Here is a 16,528-nt window from a genome sequence, read left to right as displayed (position 1 = left end):
GGAGTGGCTGATGAAATTAGATGGTGTGCACAGTACTGCAAATTTGATGATTAACTTGTAAATGCGAACTGTAATATGCTTTATTCTTCAATCTAATTTGGTCACTTGCTATTTGTCATGATTAATTACACAGTTACCATAATTTGCTATTTGTAATATTGAATTTGTAATGTACCTATTATAGGATTTTAAAGGAAGTGAATGCATACATGTGGCTCGACTACTTTAATTGTGCATTCTGATTTGGTTTATTCTAATTTTATAATTATGCATTTATGATATGATTTATGTTAATTTTATACCCTCATGTATTTTAATTTTATTGATATAGGTGTTTCAAATTACTTCATGGCTAGTAATGCTAGAGAAGACACACAAAGCAACAGTGTTGCTCCAAATGATAATGAAGTTGAAGTTCAAAGTAATGCTAATCCAACTTCAGAAACTCCACAAACAACGGATAATGTCTCAACTCCAGAAAGATCAACTCCTAATGAAGGTAACAATAAGACTCATGTTAAGAGTGCTTACTGGGAGTATTTTGATCGTTTGAAAGTTGAAGGAGAATGGAAGGCGAAATGCAAGTTTTGCAAGACTGTGCTTAGTGCAAATCTGGGGAATGGTACCAAGTCATTGCAGAACTATGTGGATCGATATTGCAAGAGAATAAAGGTGACAAACTCTAGACAATCATCAATTGTTGAATCATTGTCAAAACAATCACAAAAGCAAAAAGTGAATGAAGATGGTTTTGTGTTTGATCCTTCATTTACAAGAAAATGTGTCGCTGAAATGATTATTTTGCATGAGTATCCTATGAGTTGTGTGGACCATCATGGATTGAAGCGAGCTTTTGCTTCAATGCAATCAACTTTTAAAATGCCTAGTCGAAACACTATCAGAAAAGACATCTTGAAGATGTATGGGGACGAGAAGCGGAAGTTAACCCTTCAACTAGATGAAAATGATAGTAGAGTTGCAATAACTAGTGATATGTGGACTTCCAACCAAGAAAAAAGGATACTTATAACAGGACGGCGGGGCGGGTTCGGGTTCTGCTATTTACTACCCGCGGGTAGTTATGGAGGCGGGTTGTATACGCCCCACTGCCACCCCTACTCAACATTGCTGCTGCTTGTTGTGTATGAAAGTGGCTAAAATGGCCACCTAATACACTTATATATTGTTGGGCTTGGGCTCAATTTGGGACTGGTCTAACTCGTTAGCGTTTTTAGCCCATTTAGCTCAATTTCAGGCCAAACCATTAAAATTAATGCTCAGTTTTTTACTTTAAATATTTTTTTAAAGATTTTTTACTATTTTTAATTTTTTCTCGTGCAATACCGGGCAGACTTGAACCGGTTTAACTGCCGATTCGCGATTTTTTACGATTTTTCACAGAAAATATATTTTCTGCCTCAGAAAAACCTATTGAGTCCAAAAATCATATTTAAATCCTCAAATTATCACTCTAATTTTTCGAAACCTAATGTGGGCAATTTTAATTACTTAATTAGGCAGTTAATTAGTTACGGTTCTTACACCCGATATATATTTCAAGTCGGATCTGAGTTACATCAAACCCGGTTTCACTAGACCTATGAACATCCCTAATATTTTCCTTCTCTTTAATTTACTTACCCAATTTTCCATTATTCTTTTACACTTTTTTTAAATTTGTCCCCAACTTGTCACCTATAAAGATAGTGGCATAGTGTCCAAGATTTTTCTCTCATCATTTTAATTTAACGAATAAATTGATTTTTTTTATTTGATACGTATTTTTTTAAACATATTTGTATTTATTAATGATGAATTGAAAAAATCTCATAAATATTTTATTAATTTATTTGTTTAAAACTATTTCATAATAGATAATATTATTTTTTTATTGTTAAATTATTAATTATATAGAGTATTGTATTTAAAATTTAAATACATAAATATTTATTTTCAAATTAAACTAAAATAAATAAATTATATTATAAAAAAAATTATTTACTTTATCTTTTATAATATCATTTGTTTATCATGTGACACTGGTTATTTGATTAACATATAAAGAACCCAAAAAAATCTACACCTACTAATAATTTGTTAAAATATTAATATGTTAATTTTTAAACTATTGATTATGTAGAATGCTAGATTTGATATTTAAATACATGCAAACTTATTCATAACTAAATTAAAATAAATAAATTATATTAAAAAATTAATTAATTTAATATTATTCGTTCGACTTCTGGCATATAAAAGATGCAAGAAAGTACTGCACCTACCAAAAGTAGAATAAAAAAAGTCTATAAATATTTTGTTAATTTTTTTATTTTTTATCTGTTTTACATTAAATAATATTATTTTTTTATTAATTATTAGATTGACATCTAACGTCAAAGATGTGACTAAATAAGAGTATTTATTAATTAATTTTTTAAATAATTTGATAACCTAATATTATTTCAACCTTTATGGTTACTTTTTCTTTTATCTTTCTTTTTCTACTTCGTGTTTATTGTCTTCTTCTACTTTTGAACTAGGTAAGTTTTAATTTGTCATGTAATATTATTTTTCTTATATATCTTCTATTTTTTAAACTATTTTATTTTATTAGAATTTTTAATTTATTTATTGTAATTTTTTTTATCTTGCAAACTTTAGGATTTAAAATTTTTGAGTTTAAATGATTCCGACCATATGATCAAGAAGTGATTTAAGAAAATAGGATTGAATTTGGATAACTTATTGAATGCAAATGAAATAAATATATTGAAATATAGTAAACAGAATCGTTAATTCAACATTTATTAATGAATAATTATTAAAAAAAATAAATAACAAAAAAATATAAAATTCCACCTTTTATTCTATAGTACAAAGATAACATACAATATAATAAATCGTAATGTTCTCATACGTAAACACAATTTTTTTAAGATCTTTTATGGTTATTGTGTTTGATTTTAATTTTGATAAAATGATATTATTAAACTTAATTTTTAATTTTTAGGATAAATAAAAAGATGTAACTTTTTATGCATTATCTAATTTAAAAATACTTATTATAGAAAAAATAATATTATTTATTTTTAATTTTTAAGATAAATAAAAAGATATGACCTTTTTATGCATTAGATAATTTAAAAAATATTATTCTAAAAAAAGTTAAAATATTCAAACTTAAAAAATATTAATAATAAAATTGAGTTTGTTCAAAATCAGTGAATGAGAAAGATTTTAAAGGGAGAGATAGAGAGAGATTTTAAATTAATCACAAAAAATCACCACTATCAACTATTAAATTTGAATAATATGAAGTGAGGATTAAAAAACAAATCAAAATGATAAATTTAAATTTTTTATTTCTCTTTATATAATATTTCACTTTAAATAACTATTTTTTTATGAATAGCATTCAAATGAAAAACAAAATAGTAAGAAGATTCATATTAAATTATAAAAACTAATGTCATCCTTATAGTATAATTGCATAATTTTAAAATATACAAAATAAAATAATAAAATATAATTTAATTAATATGCACAATAAAATAAATTTAAAATTTATATAGTAACAATCTAATGTAAAAAGTAATGACAGTCTTCTGTACTAAGGTACTATATTAAATTGCAACTAAGATATTATTTATCTATTAAAATTACTTAAAAAATAACAGAAAAGCAGATAAATAGGTATGGTAGTGCTTGTTGAGCCGCTAGTTCTATATAAACAGTTATAGGGTGTAGATGTTTTAAAATTTATACATAAACTATTATAGAATGTAGAGATTTATGTAAAAATTAACGAGTTAAATCTCAAAGTAGTCCCTAAAATTATACTTGAGTCTTATAATGATCCCTCATATTAACAGTTACTCATTTTCATTCTTGAAATTCTACTCTGAGACCCAAAATTGCCTTCCAAACACTTTTCGTCCATGGAGCGCCATTGAAAAACTGATATGGACTAATTTTTAACACGCTAGTAAGATAACGAATAATTGACATAGCTCGAGAAATTTTGTTTTATAGCAATTTGGTCCCTGAACTAAATTTAAAAATTCTAATCCCCAAATTAGCTTTATTATAACCAGAATTTTTCTTCTTCATTGCTGGTCATGTGTTTTGCACTTATGCTGAATTATTCTCTTCTTCATCTCCAAATTGAAACGATAATGGGTAGCACAAATAATGTGGCTGGGAGCTCCATAGAAGCATTGTTAGGAGAACCACCAAAAATAGGGAGTCGCGTTTGTCATATTAGTGTGGGTGTGGGTTGCGACTGATTTTGCGATAATCAGGGACTGATACTAACTTAGAGAGGTCCATCTTCGGTTGTCCAAAATACAATTTAAGTGGTTATTTTTATTTGTTGTGTTCATGGATATAAACTTGTTTCATTCGCTTCTAATTTTTTTTGAATGTGGGTGTAGACTATAAGTAAGAGGTGCTATGGGCTGTTTCTGTGAGCAGATAAAATTCAGGGAAATGTGACTATAATTAATGGTAGAATAGATTCTTTAATTGACAATGAAGAATGAAAGATGAAGATTGTTTAAAAGTTTGAAAACCTTAAGTCTGAAGTTAGGGTTCTAAAAATAGGTAGAACTCTGTTGTTTACTTGTTTGTATGCATGTTATTGGTTATTATAGCTATTTCGTTTTTAAAGTGAGATAGGCAATTTAAACAATTGTATCTTGCTAAAAATAAATGAGATGTATATATACACATTATGTTCCTATAAATATTTCTGGTTTATAAAGAAAAAAATGGACAGTGTTTCACATTACTCTTACTTGTATATTATGGAATAAAATAAAACCAAATCAAATATAAGTCAATTCAAAAAGTTATAATTCATATTCATAATATAAAAGACACATTTAAAAAAGGTTTTATAAAACTAAAACACTAATTCCCAAGTATGTCAAAATTGGCAAAATATAAACCTCATAGAACCTCAACAGTAGAATCTTAATTAAGAAGTATATATACAAAGCAAATAGTCTAAACAAAGTAGAGAGACAAAGAGTACAGAACAATCCTTACTCATTGAAAACATCAGAATCAAATTATAATGATAAAATAGGTCTCAACCATAACAAACAACCCTTAATCATTGAAAAATTTGTATCCTATTCACTAAGAAAGTTAGTTCCAATCAAATCCTAATAAAGAGCGCAGAATACCAACATACATACCCACACATTAAACCACAATTAATTCTATTTAACTACTAAAAAAATTAAATTAACAATAAAAAAAAACAGAGTATCTTCTATTTTTACTTTTTTTTTGCTTACCTCTTTTAAAGAAATCAATTTTCAGCGCACGCACTCTCTGAATGATGTAGATGGCAAATCTGACCTTGTAAAGCAATCGTTTTCGAAAGAAATTGTTGTAGTTAGAGCAATCGCACCAATGTTAATGAAAAGTAACGAAAAGAAGAAAATACTCTGTTTACATTTTGAGAGGTAGTGATATGTTGGTTTAACGTTGAGAGAGGGGTTATTGAAAGCACTTTGCGAATGAAACGACATTGTTTTACAATATTTACGTGCCAAAACAAATATTGCGTCGTTTAGAATTTTTCAGCGTGTCAGAAATTAGTCCAGATCAATTTTTCTATGGCGCCTCACGGACAGAAATTGCTTCAAAGACGACTTTGATTCCAGAGTACAATTTTAGGGATGAAAATAGGTAACTATTTATTTGAATGACCACTATGAGATTCGAATGCAACTTTAGGAATCACTTTGATACTTAACTCGAAATTAATTAAGTTCATATTAGATGGAGTAATGGTTTATGAAAAAATAACTTCAATACATAAATGGCAATAGCAGTAATAGTTTACCAAAATATTTAAATTTTATATCCCGATCTATTAGAAGTATATATAAATTAGATAAATAATTTTAAAAATTAAAATTTAAATATTAGAAAAAATTATTTAAAGTTTAAAAATATAATATTTTAAATTAAAGTGTAAATAATACATAACTTTTTTTTCTTATCCCACTTTATTCAATTAATTGATATTAGTTTAAAACAAGTTATAACTTATAACCTTTCTTATTCCACTTTAAACTAATTGAACTTTAATTAATTATATTTTAATTTAAAACTTTATATTTTAAATTATTTTATATAAAATTAGGGATATAATATAATTCCTTGCAAATTTATAAACTCTTAAAATGTATCAAGAAATGTTGTTAAGTTTACCGAAATTATAAGAATTTATATTGTTACCAAATTTGTACTCTAAAAAAAATATAATTTTATAATTAATGTTCATCAATAAACACTATGAGGAAAAAGTAAAAGAAAATCTTAAATTATGTTCCTGATGAATCATAAAATTATATATGTGTTTGTATTGAATGAATGATTATCAAAATGTCCCTTTTTAAAACAAGCTCAATCAGTATTTATACAAGAGGAAAAGCTATACTGCTAGGCTAGCTTATGTAACTGCATTTTGTTTTGCTAACTGATTCAGCGACTAAATTGAAATCTTAGTCAATCTTGATTATTGACTTGGTCTTCTCTCTATCATCCTCCCTCAAATTCAAGGACACTCTTAGAGTGAGCTTGAGTTTGTCCAAGAACTGATTAAAGGAGAAAACAGATAACGGCTTAGTGAAAAGGTCTCTAATTTTTTCTACACCAGGTATCTAAACAATGTGGAGCTAATGTTGGTTAACCAAGTCTCTCACAAAATGAATATTAAACTCGAAATGCTTGGTTTTGCTGTGTATAACGGGATTGGTAGATAATTGGAAAGCACTAGCATTGTCACAATAAATGGTAGAAACTCCAAAATATTAAAAACCAAGCTCAAATAGGAGATTTTGTAACCAAATCATCTCAGTTGTAGCTGCTGCCACACTCCTGTATTCAGATTCTGCACTGAAATGGCTGACTACATGTTGTTTTCTTCTTGACCAAGCAACCAGATTAGTGCCTAAGAAGATACAATAGTTTGAAGCGGATCTCCTATCACCAACATCAGAGGCCCAATCAGCATCTGCAAAACCAAAGATTCGAAGATTAGTAGATGGATGAAAAAGAAGATCTTGCTCAGTTGTACCAGCTAGATATCGAAAGATCCTTTTTACTGATCTCCAGTGGCTGAGCAAAGGTCTTTGCATAAATTGGCTTACCTTATTTACTGAGAATGCTATCTCAGGTCTAGTAAAGGTGCAGTACTGCAGAGCCCCTATTATAGAAAGATAGTGAGTAGGATCAGAATAATATTCAACACCATGTTTAGAGACTTTTCTGAAGTAATCATAGGTGTTGGGACTGACTTAGTATTAATCATGCTTGATTTGTGTAACACATCTTTTATGTATTTAGTTTGAGATAAATGATATGCACCAGATTTTAGTTTAGTGGCCTCAATTTCTAAAAAATAATTGAAAGTGCCAATAGATTTTAAAGCAAACATGCCATGTAATTTCTGCATCAATGCAGTTATTTCATTTTGATTATTACCAATCACCAGTATATTATCAACATAAACTAAAATAAAAATCATAGAAGAAGAAGTTCTTTTAGTGAATAAGAAAGGGTCTGATCTTGTTCTAGTGAAGCCAAATTTACCTAAAGCTACAGATAATGTAATGTACCAAACACAAGGTGCTTGTTTTAATCCATATATAGCTTTATGAAGTTTGCAAACAGCGTTAGAGTTACCATTATCAAAGTCTGGTGGTTGCTTCATGTATACCACTTCTTGTAATTTGCCATTTAAAAAGGCATTGTTAAAATTATATTGATTGATAAGCCAGTTCATAGAAAGAGCAAGAGTGAGAAACATTCTAATAGTGGCAGGTTTAACCACAGGACTGTATGCTTCAGTAAAATCTAGCCCTTCAATTTGATGATTCCTTAAAGCTACAAGACGAGCTTTATAGCGCATTACTGAGTCATTTGAGTTTCTTTTAATGGCATAAACCCATTTGAAACCAATCACAGTAAAATTGGGACTTGGATGAATTAGAGACCAAGTTTGCGTCTGTTCTAAATTTTGAAGTTCAGATAGCATTCCAGTGTGGAAGCTGTAATGCTTAGTATACTGAAGTAGGAGATGTTTATAGATATTGAGGGTTAGTACTTGAAGAGGAAGCAAGTGCACTTAATGCTCTTGGTTTATAAATTTCAGACTTAGATCTAATGGCTATAGGGTGTTGATTATGAGTACTTTGGATATGTGTAGCAGAAGGTAACGAGATCTTTTTTTACCTGAAATAGGAATAGAGGATTGAGATCACTGGTATTAGAGGGTTGAACATCATGATTATTACTAGGTTGAGGGGTAGAATCAGTATTAGAATTTGAAAGTGAGGATTGTTAATTGGAATGTTGATCATTATTAAAGTTCAATAAAACTACATCATGATTAGTGGCCATAGAAATTGAAGCAGGTACAGGTAAAAGAGGAATACTTAAAGAAGTTTGAAAGAATTTATTGTTAATGTAAGGAGCAGAGGTAGTAGAAAATAATTGAGGATAAGAAAAAGAAGTTTCATAAAAAATAACATGTCGAGTGATAATTATTTTACCATTTTTTATTAAACATTTATTCCATTGTGATTAGGTGCATACCCCAAAAAAACAGTTAATTGTGATTTGTAAGAGAATTTTGTATCATTGTAAGTCTTAAAAATGGATAACATGCACAATTAAAATTTTTTAAAAAAGAGTAATTAGGAGCTTGATTATGTAGTAATTCAAAAGGTGAGACATTAAAAATATTAGGTGAAGAGAGTCTATTTATTAGATAAACAGATGATAAAAAAGCATCATCCCAATAAATAAGTGGGATAGAAGCTCTTGTTAATATAGTCATATCAATGTCTACAATGTGCCTATGTTTTCTCTCAACCCTCCTATTTTGTTGATGGGTGTGAGGGCATGAGAATTTATGAACAATACCATGCATAGTTAACCTAAATCCACTTCTGAAAGAGTAATGGAATCAACCTTAGTCATAACAGAAGATGAAAACAAGGCATAATCTTCATTTAGTCCTTGTGTAATTATAGCAATGTGATCATCAGAAGAAATACTAAATCCAAGAGAAACAAGAGAATCTACAGTTTGTTGAATTCTTTTTAAATATTATGAAGCTCTCATTTCTCCTTTCTTGATTGATAGCAATTGTGTTTGAAGTTGAGTGATTTAAATTTTGGAGGTTTTTGCAAAATGATCATGAATCTTTTCCCATACCTAATATGTAAAGACACAATCTAGCAGTTAATGAGTTATAACTCAAATAGTATAATCTCTCCATACTTACCTAAGAGGTCGTAGGTGATACAAGAAAAAAAGCTATACTACTAGACTAAATTAAAATCTTGGTCAATTTTAATTATTGACTTGATCTTCTCTCTATCACACTACAAACACATCTTGCTATACATATCTTCTAACTATTATATACCTACAAAAATTTATTCTCCTAATCACCTCATCATGCATATCAATTTGCAAAAAACATAATATAAAATTTATCTACACATCTTAAACTTAATTTTTTTTAAATTAATATAATTTTAGATAAAATGAATTTATTAATTTTAAAATTTTGAAAATTGCATATATGATTTTTTATTTTTTAAACAACATAATAATATTTACTTCAACAAATAAAACTCTAATACTTAAAAAAATCCTTTAACAAAATTAAACTCTGTTTTATTTTTCATGCTAATATAATGTGTTGTTGAAGAAAAAAATGAAAAAGAAAAAGTTATGCAATAACTGAGCACTGCTACTCATATATTATATAATGCAAATTTTAACAAGAATATTGTTTAAACAATTAATTTTGATAATTATACAAAAAATAAGAAGAATATATATTATAAGTCCCACATAAAAAATCAAATTTATTTAAAATACATTTTCCCCCTACCTTTGAAATATATAGTTGCCAAGGATGGATTATTGAATTGGATCAATCAATAAAAAGACACTATTAACCATTATCAAATGCATGGTTATTCCATATATTTAATAATAACAAGCAAAAACCGCTAAACAATTCTCATACAACATATTTCATTTATCTATTATTGTTTTTTCTTTTGGACTAATTCTTTACATGATTATTAAATCATCCCCCTTTTTTTTCTTAACAGAACATTATTTCATAGTTAAATAACATATTTTTAAGCTAGAAATGATTCCATCACCACTTCAGTATCACCCTTCTCAGCAATGTAGTATGACCTAAAATCCTTATATTTGAAAGACTTGAAAAATGGTGGATGATATTCATCAATGAATGCTTGTGCTGGCTCTATGAAAGAATCATCTAAAGGTGCAACAAAAAATGCAGCAGTTGTGCGAGCATCACTTGAATTTGTCACAACCCTGTGATCACAACATTGTAGCCTCCCATTACTTATTATCTGTAATTCAAAGTAAGTATCCATATCTCAATAATAATAATAATAATAATAATAATAATAATAATAAAGAATTTTTATGGATTGTTATTTATAATTTTTAAAAATAATTCATGACATTTTATTAGAGAATTTTCAAGAGTAAATAATAAAGAATAGAATAAAGTGATAAAAAAATTTTGAAAATTTACACTTTGGACAAATTAGTTTTGAAAAAAAATATATTAATAAAATTGTTCAGGATAGTAGATATGGACAAACTACGTTTAAAATAATTAAATAATACATTCTACCATGATAAGAGAGAGTAATCTAGAGATACGTTCATATCTGTTATCGTAGAGGATTTCATTAGTATACTTTTTTTTTTTTCAAAAATTAATTTATCTGAAATGTAAATTTTTAGAAGTCTATGTCACTTTATTCTAAAGAATAATAAAAGAAAAGGCGAAGATTCTAAATAATTTTTCTTCTATTATTTCAGAGGTATAGCTAGTGTACCTGTAATTGAAAGCCAACATTGACAAGAAATGCATCAGGAAGAGGTTCAACAGCAATCCATTTTCCATTATGCAAAACTTGAAGGCCAGAAACATAATCTTGTAATAAAATTGTTACAAGGTTAGGATCAGAGTGCTTAGATACTCCCAATGTTAAACTTGGCTCAGGGCATGCTGGGTAATGATTCAATGACACCAACATTGATCCACTAAGCCCCCCTTTCTCAAAATATTCACATTCCAAACCAACCCCTTCACTAATCAACCTCAAGATTCTTGAAGCCAGCTTTTTAACTTCAACTGAACATGCCCCAACATACTCCCTGCAAAATTATTATATATATAAAGATTTATTTGTGTAAGAGAGTTTGCACGGTTCTAAAAACCAAATCGAACCGGCTTGTTTGACCTGTTAATTTCACTAAATCGGTTTGATTTAAGATAAAAGTCAGTTGGCAACAAACTAGTCAAAATAAAAAATAATTGGTCAAAAATTAGTTAATCAGTCGAATCTCTGTAATTTTTTAGCGGTTAACTAATTTAAAATAATAAATCACAAAATGGTAATTTTTTTAAAAAATTATATAATTTATATATAAATTATTATTTTATTATATTTAGTTCAACTCTAATTAAATTTTGGTTAAACTTTTGGACAATTGAATTTCTAACTTTACTAATATAATAACTGGTTCGATTTTCAAATTCTTAGTTTACACTGTACATTTCAAATGCATATTTTTATTTAATTCAAATAATATAATTCATGATATTTTTGTGTGAAGCATAAATAATTTCTACATGGCAGAAACAATTTTGCTGGAGATGTAAAACATTTATATTAAAATTTAATTTTGATTCACTGTAATTAAAAAAATAGTTTTGTGTATGCATCTAATCATATAATATTATTATGTTAGTAAAAATAATTATTTTTTATATTAATTGCATAAATAATTATCCAAAAGAATATATGCGATTAAATGACTATATAAAACGTGTTTAACGTGTATTAAAATTAAACTCTATATTATATATATAAAAGTATAGGCAGGATAATGATGATATTTTTTAAATATTAGGAGTTCAATAATTTTAGTGGGAAAAAAAAGATTACATATATACCTGTACTTAGTTGGATTTTGAGGCCACAAATGTTGCCATTGGTCCAAAGGATGACATGGATGGATAAAACTGTCTCTCCATAAATGAAGATTACCATCAGTTGCATATGTAGGTCTACTTGTATATAATCTGCATGGCTTCAAAGGATCTTCTGAATACAGCTTTTGCTTATACTCATCACCCATCTCAAATAATTCCTTCATAACTTTCCTTGTTTCTTTCATTAGATTTATGTCTACCCCATGGTTGATAACCTAATTCAATAATATTACCATCTATTATATTTCCATCAAAACACTATATATAATACTAAAATAAATAAAAATAATCATCTATTTATAATAGATAAAATATGTTTTTTGTTTCTAATTTCTTAGATTTTTTAAAAAATATTTTTAACGTTAATTTCATTCAATTTTGTCCCTAATATTTTTAATTTATGCTAAAATTATACCTGGATATTAACTCCATCTAAAACGTTTGAAACAAAATTGAATAAAATTAAACGTTAATTTTTTTTTTTTTAAATTACAAATGTCAAAAACAAAAAACATACTTTATTCGTTTAAAATTTATGCTAAGGAAAGAAAAGGACTTGGCATAAAACCTGAAAGAATCCAAACTCCTCAGAAGCCTTGATAATTTTTTGAATAGTTTGAAATCTATGATGATGATTCTCAAGTTCACTGAGATCTGTTGGTATATTGGTGGTGAAGGGGATTTTGAGGTTGTTTCCTGGTCTTAATTCTGGTGGAAATATGTAATTATGAGGGAGAGCCTTAACATTATTTCCCCAACTTGAAACTAGTTTCTCCATCACTCCTTTGATGATTTAATTTCTTCCTTAGATTAACTTTTATGAGAATGAGACTAAGGCAAAAATGGAGAGGGAGTTAGTTGTATTAATAGAGATAGAAGAACAAATTAAAACACGTTGCATATTATTATATAGAGTTTAATTTTGATGCAATGAAAATGTAAAACATTTTATACAGTGGTACAATCACAACCGTTCTTTTGGATGAACATTCACGCGATCAATGTAAAATGTAATTATTTTTGCAATATGACGTTATGTGATTAAATACACATGTAAAATGGTTTTATACTGACAATGCATTAAAATTAAATTTTATTATATATTCATTAATTCTTTTGACTTAAGATCACAGCTTCATCACCTTATTAATTGGCATTTCTTTCTTGTTGGTTAGTCAAATGTACCAAAGTTCTTATATAAATTCATTTCATCGAACCTGATCTCTTTAAATTATATTTCTTACGATTGTTTTAGTTACCGAATCATAATTCTTTTTATATTGTGTTATGTAAAAAATAATAGATAAAAATTCAACTCGACAGACATAAAATACCCAACAAGACACTGACAATAATGATGATTGATAGTTTATTTTTTATTTTTATTTGTCCTAGTGAAATTAACTGATTCTTCCAAAAGTCAAATACTGAAACTCAAATTTTTATTTCTTTTACACAGCTTTCAATCGTTGCCGGCCTGCTCCACCAATCCCATAGGAGAAATCAAACATAAACAGGAAAAAAAAAAGTCACATAACTGTTATAGAATAAATTTTTGGTTACTAACGTATAGTTAATGTGCCATTAGACTAAGATAGAGTAGACTAAGATAAATATGAAATTTGATGGGTAGGGTAGATTTGGAATATTTTTTAAAAAACTATTATTAAAATTTCAGCCTTTAGTCTTGGAAATTTTAGTCTCATCAATCTCCACCTTTTGAAGATCCTGAAGGGACTGAAATTTTAGTTCCAATCTCTGACCACCAAACACAATACTGAATCTCGGTCCTCCAAGTCTCTGAAACAAACACCACCTTATTGATGTGGCTTTACAACTTCTACTACAGCTGGAAAAAGAGCAATTTTCTTACTTCCTCTCCAAAGGTGAACAATCATCAATTATGAAGAAAGCACAAAGATATATTGGTGCTTGCTAGCAAATAATAAGGGACACAAACAAATAACGGAAGTAGTATTGTTATTATATTATTTGAAGGAAAAAAATAAAAAAGAATTCTGAATAAAATGATCAAGATATGACTACAGCTAAGTTACAGTAATTACCTATAAAACCTGTAAGAAAACTTCAAAACCAGCAATGAGTTTCTAAATACCAATCCTATAGAAACTCCTTGGCATATGCAGTGGCAATGTAAAAACATGAAGTCTGCTATGCTTTCCCGGATCGATGTAATGGCATTCCAGATTGGGAGCTCCTGGAAGCAGCCGGAGAATGAGGTAAGGGCAAAGCCTTCGTAGGAGACTCGGTGACAGATGCGCCTCGCGCTTTTCTCTTTAGTTGCTCAAGAAGCCGGTGGGCTTCCCGAAGTTCTTCTTCTGCACTTGCTCCGTGGTTTTCCCACGCATCAATAACTTGCTGTTGAAATTCGATTGCAATGCCATAGCTGCAAATTCAAGATAAATTTTTATTTAAAAAACAGTATGGAATCAACTATCAGTTGTCAAAAACCATGACATAAATGTGTAGTTCAACAATGTGCCCGATGAGATCATCCATCGAGTAAAGATCACAGGGCGAGTCTGTTGAGAAGCGACTTCCAGAATTGTATATTAAGGAGGTCGTGTTACTGTCGCAAACGAAGAAATTGCCTCAAAACATTCGTGACAAGCACGGTTTTGGGACAGAGTGCGTTTGCTTGTTCTGGAGGTCTCAGTCAGAGAAAAATCTCAGAAAAACTAAGACAGAGAAATGATAAAGGGCCAGAAAGATCAAGAAGAATCAAATTCAGACATTAAGTTGCTTAATTTTATAGCGGAAGTTTTGGTGAGGATGGATTTAATAGACATTTGGACCATAACAGGCAACAGCACATGGCAAGACTTAAAATCCGTTGCCACCGAAAGTCTCTAAACCAAATAGTACATGGGAATTGAAACAAGGATTTTATCTTTATCTTTAGACTCCATTAAATTTCATCAAATATTTGAAGAATACAATTCCATGCTGTGCAACCAAGTATTGAAATGAGGATAGCCATGTACAACAACAACAACAGAATCTTATCCCACTAGGTGGAGTCGACTACACGCCAATACATCCCGTCATGTATCATATATGCAGTGACGTCATTTACTTTATAGCTGATAAGAACTACATATGAGAGAGAAGAACTATTCATTACTAACTTTTGTTTCAAAACAGCATATATAAAGATAATGAGAAAACACATGGAGACACATTAACTATTGTACACTCATATCCATGAGAACTCAGCCATCCAAGAAATTCGTAGAAACAGTTTCACTGGACTCTGGTCAGCACACTATTTAGACTTTGGACCAATACAAGTAATAAGATCACATATATTGATCACATATATTATAGTAAGTCACCCAAAACAAGATGTTCTCACAACCGAAAACACAAGATAACAAGTATAAAGATACGACATCTAACCAAGAATGTCATTCATACCTTCCCATCTCACCATAAGCCTTTGAGAGGTTCTGGCATGCTTCAATTGCATCTACATGGTGCGGACCAAGGGCTACATCCATGATGTCCTTCGCAACTGCAAACATCTGTGCAGCAGACTGGGGTCTATCCAACTCTAAATATGCTGCTCCCAAATTGTTGTAAATATAACCGACTCCAAAATGCTTTGGACCAAAGCTGTCTTTCAATCTTTCAGCAGCACTTTCCAAACAAGGAATAGCCTGCTCCACCTTACCAGTCAGCAAGAGTAACCACCCTATTCTGGCGGAGATACTTCCCTCAGAGTGCTGCTCTTGTGGGAGCTTCTCGAGCAAAGCAAGTGCCCTCTTCAGCAAGGAAATCGCTGTTTCAAACTGGTTCATGGTTTCATACAGCATTGATATCTCCGAGTATGCCTCAGCAACTTCCACAGGAGATATCCTTTCTCTTTTGTCAAGAATCCCAAGACAAATCTCCAAACATTTCTTGCAGTCTGTGAACTTCTCCTGATTGCATAACGCCTTTGCCATCGACAAGAGCACAAGTGCTCTGGTCTCACTGTCCTTGTCCGTCTGCTGCACAACATTCGTCAAGGCACCGACGGCCTCATCATACCTCCCCAAAGCAATCATCATATTCGCAGCATCAATCTCAGCGCGCAACAAATCATCATTAAGGTTCCAATTCTTCAAAACCCTCTGCGCCCAGACATTCTGCTCCAGCGCCTTCTCGTGCTCATCCAACCCACTATAAATAATCCCAAGAAGCTTCCTATCGCGTGCAACCTCAACCGAATTCCTCCCCAAGTGCTTCTCATGTATCTCCAGCGCCTTCGTACAATACTGCAGTGCCTCCTTGAAGTTCAAAACCGCAACATAAGCCTCCGCCATTTCGCGATTCGCCTTCCCCAATTCCACTGCATCTTCCTCAAAAGTATCCTCCTTAATCTCCAAACACTTCCTAAGATTCTCAAGTGCCTCCTCCCTCCTCCCCATGGCATTC

At 29.8% G+C, this 16,528-nt stretch overlaps 2 protein-coding genes across 2 annotated transcripts in view; both read right to left on the bottom strand.

Moving 5' to 3' along the window:
* Positions 1-10,108: 10,108 nt before the first annotated feature.
* On the bottom strand, positions 10,109-12,904 carry LOC107473633 (hyoscyamine 6-dioxygenase). The gene is made up of 4 exons (XM_016093212.3): positions 12,657-12,904; positions 12,050-12,303; positions 10,926-11,247; positions 10,109-10,427 (listed from the first exon to the last, which is right to left on the bottom strand). Exons 1-4 carry the CDS (start codon positions 12,864-12,866, stop codon positions 10,185-10,187), a joined length of 1,029 nt encoding a protein of 342 aa, XP_015948698.1. The 5' UTR covers positions 12,867-12,904; the 3' UTR covers positions 10,109-10,184.
* A 1,085-nt stretch (positions 12,905-13,989) lies between these two features.
* The window catches only part of LOC107473583 (protein KINESIN LIGHT CHAIN-RELATED 2), a gene marked incomplete in the record, with an annotated part of 3,271 nt that continues 732 nt past the window's right edge, over positions 13,990-16,528 (bottom strand). The window contains 2 exon segments of the mRNA XM_016093145.3: positions 13,990-14,495; positions 15,527-16,528. Coding sequence (XP_015948631.3) covers positions 14,261-14,495; positions 15,527-16,528 — 1,237 coding nt within the window.

Source organism: Arachis duranensis, chromosome 2 (assembly GCF_000817695.3).
Source record: "Arachis duranensis cultivar V14167 chromosome 2, aradu.V14167.gnm2.J7QH, whole genome shotgun sequence".
Taxonomy (NCBI): Eukaryota; Viridiplantae; Streptophyta; class Magnoliopsida; order Fabales; family Fabaceae; genus Arachis; species Arachis duranensis.
Note: the sequence above shows the minus strand (reverse complement) of the source record. Positions and strands in the feature narration are given on the sequence as shown.

Bases quoted from the DNA above. Each gene is read 5' to 3' on its own strand.
- LOC107473633 (XM_016093212.3), bottom strand. From the start codon at position 12,866: ATGGAGAAACTAGTTTCAAGTTGGGGAAATAATGTTAAGGCTCTCCCT. The intron at 12,304-12,656 runs GTTTTATGCCAA...TTATTGAATTAG, and splicing joins AGGAGTTTGGATTCTTTCAG to GTTATCAACCATGGGGTAGA. The intron at 11,248-12,049 runs GTATATATGTAA...ATAATTTTGCAG, and splicing joins CAAAATCCAACTAAGTACAG to GGAGTATGTTGGGGCATGTT.